This window comes from Anabrus simplex, chromosome X, assembly GCF_040414725.1.
Source record: "Anabrus simplex isolate iqAnaSimp1 chromosome X, ASM4041472v1, whole genome shotgun sequence".
Lineage (NCBI taxonomy): Eukaryota > Metazoa > Arthropoda > Insecta > Orthoptera > Tettigoniidae > Anabrus > Anabrus simplex.
Window position 1 is genome coordinate 184,805,258 of NC_090279.1, and position 25,156 is coordinate 184,830,413.

The 25,156-nt window shown below is 39.9% G+C and overlaps 1 protein-coding gene across 1 annotated transcript in view; it reads left to right on the forward strand.

The window, feature by feature from the left end:
• Positions 1 to 25,156, forward strand: part of LOC137503372 (zinc finger protein 503-like) — a 226,863-nt gene that overhangs the window by 176,339 nt on the left and 25,368 nt on the right. Inside the window, exon 3 of the mRNA XM_068230948.1 lies at positions 14,638 to 14,775. Within this exon, the coding sequence (XP_068087049.1) occupies positions 14,638 to 14,775 (138 nt within the window). The remainder of the gene's footprint in view (positions 1 to 14,637; positions 14,776 to 25,156) is intronic.

Here is a 25,156-nt window from a genome sequence, read left to right on the forward strand (position 1 = left end):
AGCTGCGCGCCCCTAACCACACGGCCAACTCGCCTGGTCGTACCGACTGTAACAGCCTGCCTGTGTATTGGCGGGGTAAGTAGCTGGGGAGTTGGATAACTTTCTTCTTTAGCATGCCATTCTTCTGGTTCATACATTTTCTGATATTACTGGTACGTAACGCACTGGTTCATCATAATATTCGAGCTATTCAGTGCCTACTCTGAGGCACTGATTGGAATGAGTAGTGTGCATATTTAACGGAATAATGACAGAGGAGTGTTCATGGCAGTCTGCGACCTGGTTATTCCAGCTCTGGAACTTTGGACTGTTGGATCGGCAGCGCAGTACTGTTCGTTGAAAGTGAGAAAGTGTGCGGTTTTTCATTTCATCGAGTATTTTATATGATAACATTGCTTTCAATCGCTACATTCCTACTGACGTTTTTGTAATGACCTATGTTGAATTCAGTTAGGAAAACCACCAAGTCAGTCTTTCTGAGAATCCCGTAGCGAAGCACGGGTATATCAGCTAGTATGTACCATAAAACGTATCCTGAAATCTGGTCATGAACAAAGGATCAGCGAGTGATAGAAATTTTATTTGCGTCCACTGATGGTAAATAACAATAACAATAATAAAAGGACTGAAAAGGTGCTCCGTGTCGAGAAAATTCTGAAATGTTTGTACTTGAACAGTGGGATGATACTAATATATCTACTGTAACTGGTAAGATTTTATATATTTTACGCTTCTATATCTTAAGCCAAGTTCAAATGTCAAATGTTAGTTTCTGTATGTGCATTTTCTTCTCAATTAGTAACATGTTAAGGATTATTTTTCATTTTATATTGGCGTTACGGACCATCTCTCATTTAACTAACATGTGCTGTGGGTGCGGTAAGTGCTGCCATCTGCAATGTCGCTATAAACGCAATTCTGGCGGCACAGAACAGGCAGTATCGGTATATAGAGATTGAGACGGCGGTAGCTCAGAGCGTTGCCTACGCTATAATAGAAGGCCTGGACAAGCTGACACATTTCTGGGCGAACGATGTAGTTCAGGCAATGGCCGCTTGGATCGCGTTTATGTTCTGTTGTTCTCATGTTCTGTCTATATCTTTATATTGAAGATTCATACAATAACGCGAAATAATACATTTTTATTATCATTATGTCCGGTGTGAATGAGATATAAATATACAAAACAACTTAGAACACACTACACTTCATAGAGTTCTTTCATTTTGCACTATTTATCACAAAGGAATAAAAAATAGGGAAATAGGCCTAAATAGAAGTAGGCCTACTGACCCGATTTTTCCCTAATTCTATAATTTCAACACTTTTCTGCTCAGAGGCTTGCTCTTGAATTTGTTTAATAAATCACGGTCATTAGTCACTTTCTTTGCATTATTATCAAGAACAGGCCTGAAAAATGTAAGTATAACGTATGTGATGTGTGCTTGATCACAGTCGCGGCACTGAAACGTCCCTTTAAACTTTGGAGTGGTAAGGAATTTTAGCTTTCGGACAAGTTTACATTTTCCTAGATATCCTAACGGCCGCGTTGTAAATATTCATACATTTTTAATAAGAAGAATTTGCATCGGTACTTTGTCGGGGAGGCAGAATTCCCCTCACAGTACTTACAGTGTAATCTGATTCGACAAAGTGCAAGTTACATGTTCTGGAGTTATCATTAGGAGCCGGAAGAGATACTTTTCTGCTGCCCTGTTCAGAAATAGCAGGCCTCCATTTCTCCCGTAAACTCGGATCTTTAGGAAAAAGATGCAAATTTATATTTGTGTATATTTCTTCGCTGTGTCAGCTGTGCAGTTAGGCACGCAAAATTAACCATCATAATAATGTTAATAATAAATAATGTTCTTGGCTTTACGTCCCACTAACTACTTTTTCGGTTTTCGGAGACGCCGAGGTGCCGGAATTTTGTCCCGCAGGAGTTCTTTTACGTGCCAGTAAATTTACCGGCAGGAGGTTGACGTATTTGAGCACCTTCAAATACCACCGGATTGAGCCAGGATCGAACCTGCCAAGTTGGGGTCGGAAGGCCAGCGCCTCAACCGTCTGACTCACTCAGCCCGGCAATAAACCATCTTAACCTACAGAATGGAAAGAGAAACTTACGGTAATTGGCTCCAGGGGCTCTGAAATTTTGAACGTGTGTTGACAACCACGGGGCCCTTAACTGAGTCCTGGCATTTCTTCCACTTACTTGTGCCAGGCTCCTGACTTTCATCTATCCTATCCGACCTTCCTTGGTCAACTCTAGTTCTTTGCCGACCCCTACGCTATTAGGTTTCCGAGGGCTAGGCAGTCTTTTATTTTCACGCCCTTCGTGGCCCTTGTCTTCCTTTGGCCCATACTTTCATTTTTCGAACTGTCGGACCCCTTCCAGTTTTTCTCTCTGATTAGTGTTATATAGAGGATGGTTGCCTAGTTGTACTTCTTCTTAAAACAATAATCACCACCATCACCTTGACGATAATTTGGAAGGACATAACTAAACAAATGTTACTGTAAATGCATCTCAGCAACCATCCATATATTGCAAATCGTGAGACCAAATAAATTAAAAAACGACAAAACTCTTCATATTTCACGTTAGATAAGACCTTACCGTATAAAATAAAGTTTAATATATTATTTCTTCTCATAAAACATGTTGCAGTAACACACATCATTATAGAATTCACGCCAAACAACAGAACATAAACGCGAACCTAGCGGTGGAAAAGAGAAAATTTAATGCAAGAAATTGGCTTTCTGTCCAGGCCTTCTAGTATCTAGTAGGCTTTGCTCAGAGACAGTAATCTAGGCCTGCTGAAACAGTAATGTACATTGGATGATAGTTAAATGTTTTTTAATGCATTCTTAACTTTCTTAACGTGCGGAGCGAGAGAAATATTCTACTATAACTAATTTTAGCTTACGTGTTTTACTATTTACGGTAAAAGATACTATAATCTAATAAGATTATGGAGAAGATGTTAGGCATATTACTCCTCGTGTTAACGGTGTTCATCCATACGAGTGCCGGTAAGAGCAATCTTAGCACTTCTAGCTTTTCATTAGTGTAGTATTGACGAGAAATTGTTGCGATAAACTTATGTGTAGAAATGAATTGTCCCTATCCTCAATTTAAATATTTCTTACATATTTGTTTGAAGTATTCCAACATTTATTCAGACAATGAGTTACAATTTATCGCTAATTAGCACTTGTACATTTGTCCTTGATTTAACTTTGAACGCATTTTTCAACACACTGTTGCTTCCAACTGCAGCACAGTTTTGTACTTACTGAATTGAATTTCTATTTCTACTAGTTAATATTTTAAATTCGCCACCACTTGACGTATAGTGATTATTGTTTTCTAACTTTACTATTTACGGTAAAAGATACTATAATCTAATAAGATTATGGAGAAGATGTTAGGCATATTACTCCTCGTGTTAACGGTGTTCATCCATACTACCACTTCATGCAAAATTTTGTGGAAATTTATTTCTCTTTCATTGATTAAACTTTTTACATTTTAATTGGGACAGAATAAACCTCCATGCCTTAACTAGTAAAGAGACCACGTCCCAAAAAAAGTCCTATGTTCGATTATTGGTACTGTTAAAGATTTCCCCCCTTCATTTGATAAGATGTGGAAGTTATGACTATAACATCTTGAAGTACGTTTTCTTTTCTTTCTTTTTTCCAACTTATTGGGGTCGGTTATTGATGTTACTTATTACAGTTTTATGTCTGGATACCTTTTACGATGCCAACCCTAGGTGGACAGTGTGTTTTCATACGGCAGTACGGTACTGCGTAGTGTAATATGGCGAGGGAAAATAATGTGGATTGGACAGTAAATTACTCTTGACGAAATTCGTTCAGTTTCGATAACCTTTTAGTAGGCCTACACACGAGAGCATGGTACCGGTACCCTTTTCGCAAGGTATTCGAATGCATTCAGGTATGGGCGAATGGAACGCTTCAGTTTTGTAAAGCCTATGGTAGAATCCGTGTAAACTGCGAAACGGGTGTCTATATGTCTCAGTTCATAGCGTTGCTTGCGTTATTATACTAGGCTGGGAAATATAGGGCTCGCTGGCACGGTTGCCAACTCCTAGATACTCATTATCAATAGACATGGATTTGAAAATCACCAGATCTGGATTTGAAAACTCTATAAATTATCCAGATTTAGTAAGAGAAGGCATTAAATTAACACTTACCTCATTTCAATTGTGCTGTACTGCCTCTGGTGTTCTCTTGCGAAGATAGGTCTAGCCTATATTATAGCCATATGATCAATTGAATACAAGTCACAATAAAACACTAGCACTGTTAGAATAATGAAATGTTCACTGCGTTTTATCAATTATCGTAATCCTAACATAAGTCTATTTAATTGCAAACTCTATAGGTACGCAAATTTAAAAAAAAACTGTACTATATTTGTTTATTTATGGCTGATCTTTAGAAGTTGAGGGTACTTGGCCGGGATAGTTGTATGACTCTAATGTGCCTATTTTCTGCAGTACTTCTTTCGGTAGATCGTATGTATAACAGCAGTTCCCTGCCGTATTCAATCCTAATTTTCACACATGACGGAATGGAGAGTTTGAATTGTCATTGTATTTCTCAGTTTATTTTTAGTCATATTGACTTGGCTGAACACTCGTTCTACATCCGCAGAAAAATCCCTGGCAAATTAAGAAATATTTGATGTTTGGAGAATATTATGTATACACTTTACAAGTAGGCCTACATTTGGTGTTGCGCTCACAGTGACACACGTATGTCTTTTGTCTTACACTTTCAACGATTTCGTGTGTGGTATCTGTGTTCACTGAAGTTCTTTGCTTTCATTTCATTCATCATCATTTCATGAACTGTATCGCGATATGCAATATTTAATAGGCGACAAAGTGGTATGGGCAATGTACATAAGAAAAATTCAGTGGACTAGTGATTTATTGGTCCAGGGATCGAGCTACTTGCGTTCGAACAGAAATACAAATATTTATAGGTCCAGGGATCATGCTATTTTTTCTGTTGACCTCCATTTTGCTGTTTGAAGTGGCCGCTCTAGTCATATGGACAAAGATAATGAGAATCTACAGACATAGCACTCCCAATCCACGGTGCTAGCCCTGGACCTGAAGAAAGTAACAAAAGACGGCACCAGCAGCGCAGTACGTCATAAACCAGTCCTGTCTTCAAGCCTTAAGTATGTTTTCATATTTCTCAAATAACGACGGTATTTCTTAATTTGCCAGGGATTTTTCACTTGATATGTGTAAAAGCAATTATTATGTTCCATTTATGACAAATTTTACAGTGATATTTGGGTGATACCAATGCGCATCGTACCCCGCATTAGAATGAGGAAGTACCGGTACGAGAGACGTTATAGCTAAATTTGCAAGTTCGCTGAAAGTGTTTTCTCCAGTTGAATCACTGTAAAAATCAACTTCTGCCCCAAAATTCACAGTGTCCTTAACTTCAGTCCACTGGATATGATGCAGATTTCTCCACTGGTTTTCTACTGCCACAATAACATTATTGTAAGCATAAAAGAGTTGTGCTATATCAATAATTTGCAACTGAAAAGGCCTTAAACGATTTTTAGGTGAAAAGGGAGGCTTTTTTTCAAGGATCCCTATATTTTCAGGTAATCTTTGCCTCAGTTGTTGGATAAGTTCAACAATAAATTAGATGCATCTATCGCGTAGTTGTTTCTGTTGGTCTTCAGAAAGGGAGGACGATGATACTTTAGTTGCTAAATCATAACCTGGGTAGGGGTTTGGGTCCAGATGATTATTAATTTCTATTTTCGGGACATCTACTTTTACACTGGGTAGTAAAACCTTGGTGCATAATGACTTAAGGAGAAGGATTAGGTCACCTAATAATTTTGGAGGATCTTGGTTTCGACTTTCGAACTTCTTATTTACGGTCTGCACTTCACCCAAAATTGGCTTCAGAAAAGACAAGTACAAATAATTCTGAGGGTCGCGATACATTGAATATAAAATATCGCTGTATAACAGCGATCTTTAACTCTGGGTCTGTACCTTAATTAAGGCCACGGCCGCTTCCTTCCCATTCCTCGGCCTTTCCTGTCCCATCGTCGCCGTAAGGCCTATCTGTGTCGGTGCGACGTAAAGCAACTAGCAAAAAAAGAAGTTATCTTTAAGACAAGGGATTTCAAAGTGAGTTTTAACTCGGTCCACTGTTGCATTATTCTTGTCACTGTACTTTCGATGGGCAGCCACCGAGTTTGGCTTAACTGTACTAATTTCAAGGGAGAGTCGCCTTTATTTATTGTGCCTTCATTTATCAGTTTCATTTATTGTCTCGTATAGTTCTTTGTATACTACCTGCCGTAGAGATGATTGTGAAAACCAATTGTAACTTTCCCTTATGAGGAAATCTAAGTTTCTCGGCAAACACCCTGATGCATGTGAAACTGTCAATTGTAGAGAGTGACAAACGCATCTGATTAATTGTAGATATGGCATTTTAGCCTTTAACTTTACATAAACACCATGATTTATGCCTACCATAACAGTAGTCAAATCCAAACCTTTATTACACAGACATTTCTCCAAAGCCTCAACTATATCATCAGCTCTACATTCTGACAATTCTACTAACTGCAGATATGTCACGACAATCTTTCTTTTACTTTATGAATAGTATCTTATAACAATGCCTAGTAACTTGGTAACTGAAATATCATTCGTTTCATCCAACAACAAACTATACCCGTTTTCACTTTCATGTAAATCATCTATCAAGTACTTTTCAAAATGGGGAGCTAATACGTTTTGTATGATAGCAGTGCATTTTGTACGATGCAACTTCAAATTATTAATCTCTTTGCTATCGGGAAAATTTACTTTCTACAACTCGCGAAAATGGTCAATCACTTGAACCGAGCAATGTTCTGCTATGAAAAGTGCCGTTCTTCCTTCCACTAAATTTGTCTCAAGATTAAGTGGTTTAAAATTTAAAGTTTTCTGCCTATTAGAACTAAAGGGTTCGGCTGCCTTGATGTGTTTAGCAGTGTTCCTATGTTTTTCAGTATCTCCTAATACAAGCACCTTGTTGAGTTTTACAGTATTTGCAAAAAGCCTTTGGTGGCATTTCCTTCTACTTTTAGTAACCACTTCTTATACCTTTCATCCTTAAGCCATTCGTCTCTAAATCGCTGTTTATACTTTGTCCACAACTATACTAACTCTGTAATTAAAAATTTTAACATAAATTAAGTAGTAGACACTACCAAACAGCCCCAACTCAAAAGTCCAGCGCACTATCTTTAATAAACACAGCGACATTGGCACTAGCAGCTGGGCTCCTCGCATGATTTATTCTAACTTTTCCAGTTACAAGTACCGAATGATGTCGACCGAGCTATTATTCACCTTAATAATAAGGTCAATAAAGCATGGATATACATCATTAATGCTGCTAAAAATTCCGCGCGGCACGCTCTTGCTCACGCGCGACAATGGCGCTGATGCATGACGCTTACGTAAACATGTTAATATCATAATGACGTTATATGATATAAAATAATGTCATAATATTTTACTAAGTTATACGTCTTACGACCGTGGTTATTTTTTAAAATTGACATTTTATTGTAAAATCACCAAACATGTCACTAGATTTTAAAGAAAAACGCCATTTTTTCGACATGTCGCAAAATTGAAATTTTGTCACCATATGACTTCCTGAAAACACCAGATCTGGTGACAAAATCACCAGATTGGCAACCGTGCTCGCTGGTCGTGAAACTGGTTCCCGCACGGGCCGTTGCCTACGAGATAAGTACTGATTACGTAGGTAACGCCCGGGCACGTAAAACGCATCGTTTTGCCGCTAGGTGCGCTCTTCTTAACCATAAAATTGCGTGGGCGAGGTATACTCATTCAAACATTCACGAGCATGTCAAGACGTATTTTTTTTACTTTGAGTTTTCTTGTACTAGTGCGGGTGATTATAATTTTGCGACTGAAATTAATGACCGTATTTACGTAATGCGAACATCGGATAATTCTTAAAAAACATGGTGTACTGTAGTGTTCCTGGCTGTATACCAAAGATCTGAAAGGATGTGCTATTTTATTTCATAGATTTTCGAAAGACGAAGAAGTTAAAACTAAATGGTGTTTGGCAATTTCTCGTCAAGAAAATAATCTGGGATTTCTGTGGAAACCTGTGTTCATCCCACTTTTTGCAGTCGGCATTTTAAGGACTCAGATGAGTGTAAACACAGCACTATAAACTCTACTTTCGAATGCCATTAAATCCATATTTCAAGTTTTTCCCGGACACAAACGAACACATTCCATACAGGAAGACCACAAAAGGCTACAGAAGTGGGACATGAAGCTAAACTTTTTTTTTTTTTTTTTTTTTTTTTTTTGCTATTTGCTTTACGTCGCACCGACACAGATATGTCTTACGGCGACGATGGGATAGGAAGGGCCTAGGAATTGGAAGGAAGCGGCCGTGGCCTTAATTAAGGTACAGCCCCGGCATTTGCCTGGTGTGAAAATGGGAAACCACGGAAAACCATCTTCAGGGCTGCCGACAGTGGGGCTCGAACCCACTATCTCCCGATTACTGGATACTGGCCACACTTAAGCGACTGCAGCTATCGAGCTCGGTAAGCTAAACTTTAAAAGAAAATTGAACCTAATGTAGAACCAAACGCACATACGCTACAGCCAGCGAAGAGAAGAACCATCCAACTGTAATTATCAGTGAACCATTATACAGAACCACGGCACAGAGTGTGCTATTAAATAGCGCTGTTAACGGAGCGGTTGTTTACGGAGCGGAGGCTCCGGGCGCTTTCAATCGGTGCCTCCGGAGAACCTCCGATTGAATTACAAGTGCGTAGTTTAAACTTGGTACGGGAGAAATGAACGAGCTTTTGCACAGGAATTTATAACTTGTTGCTATTAATGTGAGAAACTACGCCCCTCCGTTAATACTTTAGTTATTTGGCGATATTACAGGTAGCATTCTTACGTGCAAACGTAATTATGTATCAGAACCTCCGATTGAATTTCAAGTGCGTAGTGTGAACTTGGTACGGGAGAAATGAACGAGCATTTTCACAGGAATTTGTAACTTGTCACTATTATCGTGAGAAACTAGTCCCCAGTTTATACATTTATTATTGGATGATATTACAGATAGCATTCTTACGTACAAACATTGAATGACAAGCGCGTAGTTTGAACTTCAGACGGGAGGAATGAACGAGCATTTTCACAGGAATTTATAACTTGTCGCTCCTCCTTTAACTTTTTAAAATGCTATTTGTTGTGGCGTCGACCTATGAAGATCTTTTGCCCCTACTTACACCATATGTGAGGAAACCAGCGTGTATTTTGTAAATGGCAGAAGTGTAAAGTGTTGAGTGTGAGGAAAGGAACGTTAAGGACGACACAAACACCAGTCCCCAGGCCAGGAATATTAATAATTTACAATAAATAAACCCTGACCCGGCCGGGAATCGAGCCCGGGGCCGTCGTGTGACAGGCGGACGCGTTACCACCTACACCGCGGGTCCGCAGCTTACAGAACATTTGTGCCATGTTTTACAGCGCAGCACTCACAGCGCGCTGCTTGTAAGCAGTCCAGTTCCCTTCTGTCATATTTGCTGGACCATCATGCTTTCGCTTTTTGGGCGAAGGCACATACTCAGATGACGAACTCGAAGTAGAGGGAAGCGACTGCTGCAACAAGCATTGCAGTTCCACATCGACAATATGATCTCCAAAGTCTATTTCCTCATCCCATTCCTCTCCATCTCCTCAAGCAAATCCTAATGTCCGGATCTCTTCCACAATTTCCATATCATTTTCCAGGAGAGTAGTTATGTGTTTATCATCTCCGATTCCTGGATGTTCGGAGACCGATTGCTTGTTCCAAATTGGGAGACCAAGGCATCTGCGCTGTAAGAAGAAGACATACAATATGTTCATTTCATTTCATTTCAATATAGGCACCTGAGCCAAGGCTCTTCTTGGTGCAATACAAATAAATGACAATGCAAGCTATATTCACAATCTGATTACAAAATAAAATACAGTAAGTATATAATTTAACATGGTGTAAGAGATAAGATAGGACAAAGCTTCCTAACCATAATTACCATACTACTTCAGGTATGACCGGGCGAGTTGGCCGTGCGCGTAGAGGCGCGCGGCTGTGAGCTTGCATCCGGGAGATAGTAGGTTCGAATCCCACTATCGGCAGCCCTGAAAATGGTTTTCCGTGGTTTCCCATTTTCACACCAGGCAAATGCTGGGGCTGTACCTTAATTAAGGCCACGGCCGCTTCCATCCAACTCCTAGGCCTTTCCTATCCCGTCGTCGCCATAAGACCTATCTGTGTCAGTGCGACGTAAAGCCCCTAGCAAAAAAAAAAAAAAACTTAAGGTATGTTAGTACTTTACAGCAACACCACATCACCACCCACAACGTATCATTAAAGTGTGTGTTGATAGACATAATCCCGTAATAATTAATCGACAAATGATGGGTGTGCAAAGTGTAAGGGTGTGCTTTTGTAAAATGTGTCCATTCTGAACTCTTTTTTCCTGTCTCACTATTTATTTGATGAATCTCACATTGATGGTCTCTCATAATACTGTAGATTTCATTTGAAGTCACATTTTCAACATCCCAACGTTTGTTTCTTTTCAATGAGTTGTTTCTTCCTTTATATTGAGATTTCCACCTTCTCACCATATTATTAGTTCCTATAAATACATGAAACGAGCATTTTAGAAACTATTGGTGTCATGTTTCCAACACTTTACTGATACTTTGTGAGTCCTATAGCTCTTAAATGCTTGTCCTTCTGCCCATAAGATTTCATGTTTTTCTACTTGTGACATAAGCTTTCAGAAAATATGTATGTGTGTGACTAATTAGTATCAAAGGAGGGAAGGTTTACTTGTTAAATGCAATATAGTTTCATATCTATATATTAAGAGTTTACCAAAAGCAGCTTTGCCAAATCCGTCCGTCCGTTCTACCGGACCATTTGCTCATTTTTGTTTTATTCTCTCCGGAATTACGTACCAGTGAATCATTAGACACTGACAGGTCTCTTAAGTTCAGCCAACTTTGTGCCATCATAAAATCAAATCATTAAATGATCACTCCATTAATTGCAGGAGAAGGCCTACTCTTACCCACAGTACATTCTGTACTTAGCAGGTTGCTGAGCGACTAACACTTTCATTAATATTCTGATATATGCAATTTTAATCGTTAGTAATGTCATTATATGCAGCCATGTTTGATTACTACCTGTCAAGCCAGAGAGTACACACTTCCTCTGATCACGGGATAATACTATTCTCTACTAGATACTCTTTGATTCTCTAATCTTTCCCAGCTCCTAAATATATTAAACGGATGGCAGAACGTTCCTAATAACTTACATTCCCCTAAGAGAAAAAAGTCTACGTACAAACAGACCCCATCATGACATATGCTTTAACCGTTATCTGGGAACACCTATCGAAGGATAACCTAGCTACACTAGAAAGGGTGAAAGCCGTGTATCATAAAAAAGTTCTCTGCCTGGTAAAAAAAAACCACTACTTCGAGACGAACCTATGATCTCACGACAACCATTCTATATAGAAGAACTGCAATTAAAAATACCATTCTACAACACAATACCAAGCTTTACATCAAGAACTGCAGGATAAAAAAGTGAATATATGAATAGATATTTCCAAACAGATGGCATGATGATGTCAGAATGAATGAATTCTGACTGTAAACTGTGCATACCATAATGTGCTTCTTATTAAATGTTCATAAAATCATTTAAAAGGGCAGGCAAAACAATATGATTGCTAAAGGCCTAGTTATAATGAATAGTGCAGAGCAGAGCCTCCGTGGCTCAGACGGCAGCGCGTCGGCCTCCTACCGCTGGATACCGTGGTTCAAATCCCGGTCGTTCCATGTGAGATTTGTGCTGGACAAAGCGGAGGCGGGACAGGTTTTCTCCGGGTACTCCGGTTTTCCCTGTCATCTTTCATTCCAGCAACACTCTCCATTCTCATTTCGTAGCATCTATCAGTCATTAATAAATCACTTTGGGAGTGGCGACCCCATCGTACTAATAGGCTATATCTGCTTCATTCATTCCATCCCTGACCCGGTCAAAGACTGGAAAACCGGTTGTAGGTTTTCAGTGCGGAGCAGCACGAGTCCACCAGGTATCTTAATAATTTTGTTTTAATTTTGTTAAATACTACAGTATTTTTATTGAGCTTCTGTGGCTCAGGCAGCAGTGCACTGGACTCTCACTCTCTCACTGCTAGGTTCCACGGTTCAAACCCTGGTCACTCCATGTGAGATTTGTGCTGGACAAAGCAGAGATGGGATAGGTTTTTCTTCAGATACTCCAGTTTTCCCTGTCATCTCTCATTCCAGTGACAATATTCAATACCATTTCATTTCATCTGTCAGTCATTAATCATTGCCCCAGAGGAGTGCGACAGGTGCTCTCTGCCGGCATTTTTCCTATCCTCGCAACTAGATGAGAGCTTCCTTCATTCCGTTCCTCACCTGGTCAAATGACTGGAAACAGGCTGAGGATTTTCATTTTCACTACAGTATTTTTAGTGAATAACAATTGATAAGTATTCGTTAGGTGAATTAAGGTACAATTAAGAGTTGTTTGTTCATGAAGGAACTGAGTGTCACCCCCTGCAGGTAATAATAATAATAATCGTATGGCCTCAGCTACCGTGTGCAGACATTTCAATTTGACGCCATCTGGCTGTCTGCTTGTCAATTTCGACGTTCCGTTTTACTCTAGGTCCCCACTAGATGGCAGACAGAGTAAAACCCCTGCAGGTGAGGGCTGCAGAGTAACACCCATGGTATACTCTACCTGCCATAATAGGCGACTAAAATTGGCTTCAGGGGCTCTCAACTTTTGAGTATGGGTTGGCGACTACGGGGCTCTTAGCCGAGTCCTGGCATTGCTTTCACTTACTTGTACCAAGCTTCTAACTTTCATCTATCCTGTGCCTTGGTCAACTCTTGTTCTTTTCCAACCCCGATGGTATTAGGTATGGAGGCCTAGGGCGTCTATCATTACTGGGCGTGCAGCTGTGAACTTGCATCTGGGAGATAGTGAGTTCAAACCCCACTAACAGCAGCCGTGAATATAGTTTTCCATGGTTTCCCATTTTCACACCAGGCAAATGCTGGGGCTGTACCTTAATTATGGCCACAGCCACTTACTTCCCACTACTAGGCCTTTCCTATCCCTTCGTCACCATAAGATCTGTGTCTGTGCGACGTAAAACAGATTATAAAAAAAAGAGTCTTTCATTTTCATGCCCTTCGTGGCCCTTGTCTTTCTTTAGCTGATACTGATACCTTCGTTTTTTGAAGTGTCAGATCTCTTTAATGTTTTCTCTCTGATTAGTGTTATATAGAGGATGGTTGCCTAATTTCACTTCCTCTTAAAACAATAATCACCGGGTGAGTTGGCCGTGCGGTGAGGGGCACGCGGCTGTGAGCTTGCATCCGGGAGATAGTGGGTTCGAATCCCACTGTTGGCAGCCCTGAAGATAGTTTTCCGTGGTTTCCCATTTTCACACCAGGCAGATGCTAGGGTTGTACCTTAAGGCCACGGCCGCTTCCTTCCGACTCCTAGGCCTTTCCTGTCCCATCGTCGCCATAAGACCTATCTCTGTCCGTGCGACATAAAGCAACTAGAAAAAAAATTAATAATCACCACCACCACCACCTAACTGATTGTCTCATTTCACCGACCCTCACCATCTTCTAGCCAAATCCCCTGTGGGTTGGGGCAGTAGAATAAGATCCATGGTATCCCCTGCCTAATCTAAAAGATGACTAAAAGGTGCTCCAGGTGCTTTTAATTTGTGAGCTTGTTTAGGTGACCACAGGGCCCTTAGCTGAGTCCTGGTACTGGGTATAATCATTGTGCCAGGTTCCTCACCTTCATCTACCCTATCTAATCTTCCTTCGTCATATCTTGTTCTTTTCCAACCCTGACGGTATTAGGTTTGCGAATCCCAGGGCCTTTCATTTTCATGCCCTTCGTGGTGCTGGTCTTTCTATGGCCGATACCTTTCGTCTTCGAAGTATTGGTCACCTCCCATTTTTTTCCTCTGATTGGTGTTAATAGAGGTTACCCAGTTGTACTGCCTCTTAAAACAATAATCACCACCACCACCATCTGAAGAGGTTAAGCTTTTTATGTTACTACTACTACTACTACTACTACTGAGGTCGATAGCTGCATTCGCTTAAGTGCGGCCAGTATCCAGTAATCGGGAAATAGTGGGTTCGAGCCCCACTGTCGGCAACCCTGAAGATGGTTTTCCATTTTCACACCAGGCAAATGCCGGGGCTGTACTTTAATTAAGGCCACTCCCGCTTCCTTCCACTTCCTAGACATTTCCGATCCCATCGTCGCCATAAGACATATCTGTGTCGGTGCGACGTTAAGCAAAATAGAAGAAAAACCTACTACTACTGTTACTACTACTACTACTACTACTACTACTACTACTACTACTACGTCTCTGTGTTTTTCCAGGCGATGCTATAAACTGTGTTGTATGCAGTGGAGATGAAGAACCACGTTGTAACGTACCCTTCAACATGGAACCTGAACCTAGTACAGCATGTTATAAGAATGTATGTTCTGCTAAACTCTTCAAAAAAGGTGGTAAAAGTAAGTATTATACATTTTCACTGTCATTGATTTAAGAGGAGACCCGACTTATTTTCTCCCAGAAATGGCCCAAACACCAAAAGTGAGATTTGGATGCTAGTAAATACTGTACTCTGGAACTTAGAGCACACAGTATTATTTTCCTTTTTTTTTCATGTACAGCTATTATTAAAGTATCCTGGAGAGGTTAATCACAGCCACATTTCTGAAATTTCAGAGTTTGTTACAGTGATTAAAAACTGCGAGTTTCACTGCAGTGGTTCCGCATACTGAACTGAAGATGGCAATGCATGCACAGTGATCTGGTGTGCGTGTGTGTCTCTCTCTCTCACACGCACGCACGCACACACACACACACACACACACAGAGAGAGAGAGATGGGCAGTAATAAGTTTCATTATGGATCCGTATCGACAGTTGATCACTACCAATGGTGAGGACGGTCCACCTATTCAATAACTTTAATTTCATGTTACTATATTTTATTAATACTGGGACTAGTTTTGACTCTTATTAACACTTTCAGCACTACTAATTTTTAACATGGACCCTGGCAGCGAACTGAGTCTTCTTCCTGAATTTTATTACATTATTACACAAAAGCGTAACATAGTACTACCTGATTTTTGTATCATATGAAGGTGTCAGCCAACCAAAACAAAGACGTTACTCAGGAAGCAAACATCTTAGTCTTATGGAAAACATAAAAAATGTATGAGAGAAAAACATTTACATTCACGTTTCACCAATAAGCCTGCTCAAACTATAAAAATGAATCCTTTAATGTGGCTACTTATCGTTTTCAGTGATATATTCTTGGCTTATCTCCCGTCGTCAAGTTAGCCTTCTCTTTCATTCCAGATTGACAACATTGTCTACTACAGACATCCACGTCTACAAGAGGCATTTTCTGTTACACGAATTTGTCGTCCAACCTACCTTCTTTTATTCGATATTTTAGCAGCATTTTACGGCAAACTCTTCAATGTTTTTCAGCACTTCACGACATACCACTATTTTAATCCAATTTTCCAAGACGTCATAAACTAGACTGCTTTCAATGCAACTACATCTTTTCATCCTTATTTTAAATATTGGCCTCAAATATGAACTTTTACTGCATCTTTTAACCGTTTTGTTCTTATCCTGTTGACGCCTCATTTTTTATATTCTGCTTCCTAGTGTAATATATATTGCTTAAACTTCTCATCAAGAAGATCCATTTCAGTGTCAGACATGGACTATTTTTTAAAAACAATATATGACTTACTTTTAGATGAACACATTATTTTTTCAAAGTTTTTTTAGTATAAGTTCTGTTTTAATATTTTTTACTGTAAACAATTTACATCCACAGTATTAACACTTGTAAATATTCATCAAATTTTTTACATAAGCTATTATGACTCCTTAGACCATGAGTGTTTTAAGATTGATTGAAGCTGATGATGCCCAATAAATAGTGGGCGAAACATGTACTTCAAATTTCTGATAATTTCCATGTGTATTTAACCACACTATAGTGAAATAAATTTGTATTGAATAGGTGGTATTAAAATTACTCCTTGTATAAACTTTGTGATCAAAAACTAACCTCTGTTTCCCAACTCACGACTATCACCGACCAAAGGAACTGGAATAAAATCCTTACTAGAATCCACGACGTCTAATATGCACAGTGCATTAATAATGAATAACTTCGCATAAAATGATATCGTATTTTTATAACTGGATTTTCACGAAAATGACTGAAAAATTCTACTAGATCTTTTTATTGTCAGTCAGACACAGTTTAAAATGGGCCTAGAAAAACGTTTCACTCCGTGACCAAATTCATCACACTATACTCTCACCCGACAGCGCGCTTCCACTCGATTGAAAATGGGTAACTATGGATTTCTTATATTATTTACGTCAAAATTTTAGACAGAAAAATTTTACGTCGAATGAACATCTTAATTTGACATCACAAAATATAGTCAATAACACACGGAAATGACGATCTACATTGGACGTGATATCACTTCGAAACCCTATTCAATAACTTTTTACAACATCATACAGCACTTGCAAGACTTCAAAATTTATCCAAGTGGAAAATAAAACAAATGACTCTTTTCTGGTCGTATTCTAACATTTACAAAAACTTAATAGGGGACCAACTGCGTCATATATACCCCATTCAAATACACATTTAGAGATCATGAAACAAGATATGATAGGTAGTAAGATGGTAAGTCACATACCTTACGTTACGCCATCGGTCATCATGGACTCACCAGCGACCCTGGTATTTTTATTTAGCCATTTTTACATTTCTGGCTTTACAGATCATTATATTTCTTCAGGTTTCCTGGAAATAAAGCATTAAAAAAAAAAGAAATGCCCTTCACTTGTTTTTGTTGAGCGCACACGGTAGACTGTATTTATTTCCGCACACGAATTACTTTCTTTATCACATAAAATTTTATTCGGTACTTTGACCGTCCTATCTAGTACAATTATTTCCACTCAAGAAAACTATCTCCACATGGAGTCAAGACCCCAGCCACAATGGCTAAAATCTGCGGTTGAACTTAGTCTACTTTTGTTGTTTGATTTCACAGAGCAGCTCAACCCTCTTTCATCAGCTTCGTAACACAAAATGCAGGAGAAGGAGACTTCGTCATGGTGTCCCTCCATATTTATAGCAGTTACCCCCTCTCTTCGGGCATCTCCCTTTGCCGCCAAGAAAATTTCTATAAATTTTCTGACTTAACTAAACTGTAATTACAAGAGTTTTGAAGGTGACAACATACTCGCTACATTTCCGGCGGTAGTGTTCATGGACATTTAAAATTTATACGTGTTCGATTTGTGGGATAAATGACCTCATTTGATAGGCACTATGTTTTCGACTTGGCTTGGGCACGCCATATACACGCGCTTTGAAATAGTTCACAAAAATGACTTAAGATTCTTCCGCCGTTGACACGTGCGACTGACGTCACGTATCCCAGAGCGTGGGACCGAAGGTAATCACCCCCTTGCCACGTGTCAATTCCATGCTATCAAGAATCGAACTTCTTATTAAATATTCTTAGGGCACAAAGGTCATGGGTTCAATACATACATAGATACATACAGACAGACAGAAATGAAGGAAATATAAAAAATGCATTTCCTTGTTACTATGGACACGAATGATACAGATATACCATTCTCTTTAAATTCTGAGCAATGTACAAACAAAACTCTTATTTTATATATAGACTAAACAATGCAACATTATTCAAACACTGTTACATAGAAATAATTATAATGGTAGCCAGCATGGCTTAGCACCAAATAGGGGATGGTTGCCCAGTTGTACTTCCTCTTTAAACAATAATTACCACCACCACTCGACACAGAATAGGCCTACTTTACTGATGCTCTAATGTAGATAGCCTATTACACTTTCATCTATGCTCCAGGGTTACATCTCTTATAACCTTCTTGTTTGAGAGATGAAAACAAGCCCCAGGGGCTCTGAACTTTGGAGCATGGGTTGGCGACCACGGGGCCCTCAGCTGAGTCCTGGCATTGCTTCCACTTGTGCCAGGCTCCTCACTTTCATCTATCTATCCTATCTGACCTCCCTTGGTCAACTCTTGTTCTTTTCCGACCCTGATGCTATTAGGTTTGCGAGGGCTAGGGAGTCTTTCATTTTCACGCCGTTCGGGGCCCTTGTTTTCTTTGGCCGATATCTTCATGTTTCGAAGTGTCGGACCCCTTCCATTTTTTCTCTCTAATTAGTGTTATATAGAGGATGGTTGCCTAGTTGTACTTCCTCTTAAAACAATAATCACCACCACCACCATCATGGTCTCAGATACTTCCCTACGGTACTGGGTTACTGATCACCGCAGTTCAGTACCTGCTATGAGCAACATATTTTGTGCTCCCATTCAGTTAGCACTGGTATGTACATATCCGCTGTATTTTATATATTGTTTCACTATGGTCGTCTGATGAAAACTCGCGTGGATGTGGGGAGAAGGGTAAGCATGGCTGCTGCACAAGCATCAATCTTAAATCTCAAGGCCTGAAAATAAACATCTGTTCCACCCATGGTGACTCAAACTGTGGTGCTATTAATGATGTTTCAAAGTAGTAGGTCAATTGTGCTTTAGTTTCACAATTGCTGTAAGTACTGCATAATGGGCAGTTTAATAATGAACATGCATCTGTTTCAGAGAGCTTGCACAGTCTATCAGGACTAATATTTGTGTAGATCATTCCACATTAAGAAAAGAGTATTGCTTTTACGGACCTACAAGGATTGAACAGACCCCCTCATACACACCCATAATTCCTCATGATTAAGGAATATTATAATGTACTTCATGTTGTATGCCGGCCCCGTGGTGGAGGGGTACATTCCTGAGGCCCTGGGTTTGATTCCCGGCCAGGTCAGGGATTTTTACCTGGACCTGAGGGCTGGTTCGAGGTCCACTCAGCCTATGTGATTAGAATTGAGGAGCTATCTGACGGTGAGATGGCGGCCCCAGTCTAGAAAGCCAAGAATAACGGCCGAGAGGAATCGTCGTGCTGACCACACGACACCTCGTAATCTGCAGGCCTTTGGGCTGAGCAGCGGTCGCTTGGTAGACCAAGGCCCTTCAAGGCTGTAGTGTCATGGAGTTTACTTCATGTTGTATTACGAAAGAGAGAAAAAATGATGAGGCATTTTTTGCCTGTGCATTATTAAAATAACTACTGAAGATTTTCTATTTAACAAATACATTTGCAGGGAGGAAGTTCAATGGCGGGAACATCCATCACTTTGTTGACTTCCTTCAATTAACTTCTGTTCTACGAGATGACTAAAAGGGGCTCCATTGGTTTTTAACTTGGGAACATGGTTTGGTGACCACAGGGCCCTTAGCTGAGTCCTAGCATTGTTTCCAATTGTTTGTGCCAGGTTCCTCACTTTCACCCCCCTGTGGGTGGAGGCAGTAGAATAACACCCACGGTATCCCACACCTGTCGTAAGAGGCGACTAAAAGGGGCCCCAGAGGCTCTGAACTTCGGAGCGTGAGTTCGCAACCATGGGGCCCTTAGCTGAGTCGTGGCATTGCTTCCACTTTCTTGTGCCAGGCTCTTCACTTTCATCTATCCTATCCGACCCCTCTCGGTCAACTCTTGTTCTTTTCTGACCCCGATGGTATTACGTATGGAGGCTAGGAAGTCTTTCATTTGCATGCCCTTCGTGGCCCTTGTCTTCCTTTCGCTGATATCTCCCTATTTTGAAGTGTCGGACCCCTTCCATTTTTTTTCCTCTCTGATTAGTGTTATATAGAGGATGGTTGCCTAGTTGAACTTCATCTTTAAACAATAATTACCACTACCTGCACCATGCTCAATTTCTTTCTTTAACATTAATACAGTGATTTATTTACTTTATTGATGAGGCCACGCACCACATGCCGTAACGAGAGGTTAACATCATAGACACCGCAATGAATTGAGAATTTATACCAGCCACAAATTAAGAATGTGTCAGTTTTAACCATATCTTCATGTACCATCCTGACAATGTCCAACAGCATTTCAGCATGATTTTAACAGACACTACTGGTACATTTTATTTACGTTGATTGATGTGGAAATGCCATCTAGCAGTTCTGTGTCAGGTGATGGTTATTTACAGTGGCGTCCAGTGGCTTGCATACTGCTAACACCACTCAAGTATAGGGACCGTGCGAATGGCGAGTGGTGCGCTCTTGTGACTACCTCAGAAAACGTTTGATGGGGTAAGCTGAAAGCCAGCGCTCGAGTTAGTTAATGACGGTGTTAACTGAAAGAATGGAGAGTCGAACGAGTAAAAGTAAAAGTAAACAAAACTTTCACTCATCTCCCAGCAAGGAATTGACATTAACATTTATTGTAGGGAACTTCTCCTTCAAATTAAAATGAACTAGCCTCGTGTTCACCCTGTTTTATTATGAGACATAAGGTGAGTTTTACAGCATGGTAAGTCTCTCAACATTGGCCAAAAAAGAGAAAGCAATGTCTCCTCAACCGCTGATAGCGTTTGGGACCAAATACAATGTATCTTTGTTACTGTTAGTTTTCTGCATTGAAAACTTTGAAGTGCGTCAGTGAGCAAGATAAAAAGGTAAAAGTGCATACACGTGTCCCTCAATGTGACACTACCGGTACCCGTAACAACATATTCCGAATTAATGGCAGATAATACTGAAAATAAAACCTTTCCAGTAAGGGAATGGCAGTACACAGGAATTGCTCATGCCTTGAAATTTTCACAGTGATACTTCCTTTAGGAGAAGATACAAACAGTTCACGTAAGTTGATGTTCAAAACATACACGGATATCTGCACTTGGGTGTAGTAGATGTGACTATCTCTAATATTAATTTCACCTTGTTGTGTCGCATACAAATGCGGTACATTGCTCCGTTTCTCTTGAATAATAGGGTTTCCTTTACACGAAAAAGGACACAATTTCCAGGAGAGAAAGCCATTGGGATGAAATACTATCCCGTCTGGACTTCAACACAGCAATGGGTGCTCTACTTTGATGCACACTCTGACCTGTTTTACAAAACAGTCACTGAGTTTGCAGTACTCAGCCACCGCAAGTTGTTCAGTGTTCCTACCTTACCTCATCGCAGGTGTGTTAAGGGATGTAGAAATCAGAAATGACCTTGCAAGTTGATCATAATCACCACTTCTCAGTGTCTTAATCTGATCAGCTTGCTGGCTGGCAGATAAGCGTAATTTTCTTTAATTGAACCACGCAGCACAGCGATACTGAAACCTTGTGTCAAATGCAATTTTGTACATCTGTTCTGTTGTAACTGTTTCATTTGCGATATAAAATAGTTGCACATCTTGAGGCAAGAAATCGAGATAATTCACGGGTTTGATTCATAATTTAACAGTGGACATTTTTGTAACAAAATAGCACCTATGGACTGCATGGGTATTCTGATTTTGTACTTCATTCAGACACTAGATCAAATCCTCAATTTCGCTACGTTCTACAGCATCATCTATAACTTTTTGTAGAATGGAACTTGTCACCACGTAATTTTCACTCTAACATTCGGCTTTAAGCATATCAGTGAGGGCACACTCAATATGTTTTTACTCGTTGGTACAAACAAGTTTTATTGAAAGTGGTTGATTCTGTTTGTTCAGCAACGTGGACGTATGGTTTCAACAGTTCTGCTATCTTCTCTCCTTTCGAATATAGATCCTTACGAGCACATTTAGGTTTATTTTTTCCATTGCTGCACTATGGTGGTTTTGGAGGAGTCCCTCTCGGAGTTAATAAAGGAACACAAAGCAGCAATGTCCTTACAGCGTTTCGACTGACCTGATTTGCATCCACAATCACCGTGAACAATGTTCCTGTTACTGTCAATGTGAAAATAAATAAAAATACTTATAATGAGGAATTATTTATCGCATCACCTTTAGGAACTAAGTATTTTTTTAATAATATTTTAACCATTTCATCGTCATTCACAGCTTAGCCCGCCTGCGCAGGGGAAGTACACTCAAGAAGAAGTTGTCGCCATGAATTGCGGGTCGGTTGTCCTTCCTCACTCATTATTTGTAAAGTGAAAATCTGTCGGGATTTGAACCACAGTCGCCGGAACTTGAAGCAAGCCGCTCGCTACCCCCTTTATAATACAGTAGAATAATTGAGAAAAATTGGCTTGCTTTTCCTATGTTAGCTTAGCTGCTAGCCTCTGAATTTAGTGACCGTGGTTTGAACCCGAGTGTCACTGAAGTGCGATTTTCAGTTGAAAGAATTGTGTTTCAGGAAAGGCATCCGACTCTAAATTCATGATTACAACTCTTATAGGACTCAGTGTATGCAATGGCACCACTCAATGATTCAATTATTTATAACTAAAGTTATTGTGAATAAATAATTAATTAACAATTTCCCAAAATAGGAATAAAATATAGTAAATACCTTAATTTCAACGTTGTATGGTGACTGATTAATACTCGTTTCCCGTAGACACTTGCCGTATATTTCTTGCCCTAACCTTTCCTTCACGTCAAAGACATGGTTACTGCTATTTAAATCTTCACCTTTCTTTAGCGTGGGTTCCCGGAAATAATCTGAGTGTTGCACTGTCTGAAACCCTACATAATTTATAGCGGTCGCTGCTACAGTCGAAGCCATTATTGTCCGGCTTTACCTCTTTATTTTACAATCACAAGTCAAAGCTTACTGCCCTGGTTGTAATGGACTGCACTGTCAATGGTCTCGTGAGTGCCCCATCAAACGACTGCAGCTGTTTCCGTTAGGGGCGCTAGCTACTAAAATTCTCGTGCGAGCACGGTCCCTATAGATTTGGTGATTGACGATCAGACTACAGAACCAACATTTACCAGTTCCCGTTTTGCAATTGAAATTGTAATGATTAGCAGTGATGGAACTAACAATTTATTAATATTAATGCGAGAAAGAGTCTGGATGATGTGCATACTCCATATGCTAACAATTTAGAGCCTAATTTTTTTTCAAATTTTACACATAGTTTATCCCAGATTTTAATGTCAATTGTGTGTTGGTACAGCCAAGGCCAAAATTAGTCCCTATTTTACTAATGTAATTCAATAATATTGTATATTACAGTATTAACCCTAGAATCATAAAGTCCCTCCAGTGTAACACGAATCATAAACTTTCGTCTGTCAGACTACCAAAAAGAAAAGCACTTTAATATGCATAAACCTAACATTTTACACAAAATACAGAATATTATACTTAAAATTACCACACGTAGTGATGACAATACACTCTGGTCAGTTTTTCTTCAATAGGCACATTCAATGCACTGTTTTGCCTGGTGATCAAGACAAGTGCCTTCGCCATGTCTTACAAAAGAATCGGGTCATTCTTCATTTATTTGATGGACAAAACGCACAAATTATTATTCTTTTAGCAGTACCTGATTGAGGCTCTTCAGGAATGCCATCTTTTCCAAGAATTTTAGCGATGGTCCTCTTCAGGCTGCGCCTCAAAGTTGGTGTTTGAAGTCTCTCTTGCAGCTTTGGAGCCATTAGCATTTCGGATATATCCTTTGCAAACTCTCGCCTTGAAAGTGGCTTTTGGCCTTTTTCAACCATCTTATGCGCATAAATAATGTATCCATTGACAAGTGATGTATTAATCATACAATAAAAGATACACATTGGCCATCTTCTCGTTTTTCTTGAAGAGGACATCAGTGTTGACATTTCATCGAAAGTGTCCACGGCACCTTTAGTCCCATTGTAGTCTTCCGTCATATCTGGTTTCCCACTGGCCGCTATTGTTCCTACTTCATGGCATTTAGAAAGGAGGATTACATTCTTGTTTGATTTTCCTTTATAGGATTCCAATGCTTTTATACCATTATAACAAAACATGGAGGACCCAAGCTTTCTTACTTTGACTGTTTTCATCTCTGGCGGTATCTGTGGCTTGTCTTTTCTCATTGTTCCAATGATTGTCAGGTTATTGTCACAATGCAGATAATCAGCCAGACGAATTGAGGTGAACCAATTGTCGGTCGTAATATTTCTGTTTGATCCATGTATTGCCTGGGTAATTTCATTCATGAAATACATTACCACTAATGTCTCCTGCAGAGAGTGGTTCTCTGTCTAATTCAGAACTGCCGCTATCAATTCATCATCGTGCGCTAGATTTTCCATTTCAGTATCCTATTAAGCTTACGTATTACGTACAAAAAACATTACTGTAATAAACCAAATATTCACACTATTTACAGCTATGTACAAATCACGAATACTTTCACAAATCATAAACTTTCGTCTCTCAGATGACGGTCATGTCGTCCCCCTGTGGGTGGGGGCGGTAGAATAACACCCACGGTATCCCCTGCCTGTCGTAAGAGGCGAGTAAAAGGGGCCCCAGGGGCTCTGAACTTTGGAGCGTGGGTTGGCGACCACGGCGCCCTTAGCTGAGTCCTGGCATTGCTTCCACTTACTTGTGCCAGGCTCCTCACTTTCATCTATCCTATCCGACCTCTCTTGGTCAACTCTTGTTCTTTTCAGACCCCGACGCTATTAGGTTTGCGAGGGCTAGGGAGTCTTTCATTTTCATGCCCATCGTGGCCCTTGTCTTCCTTTGGCCGATATCTTCATTTTTTGAAGTGTCGGACCCCTTCCATATTTTCACTCTGATTAGTGTTATATAGAGGATGGTTGCCTAGTTGTACTTCCTCTTAAAACAATAATCACCACCACCACCTGACGGTCATGTCGCAGTGAACAAACAACTGGACCTTTATGCTTGAAATCAAGGTCAGCACTTATTGTTGATAGCTGGGGAAGATTAGATGGAGGGGTAAAGCACAGTTC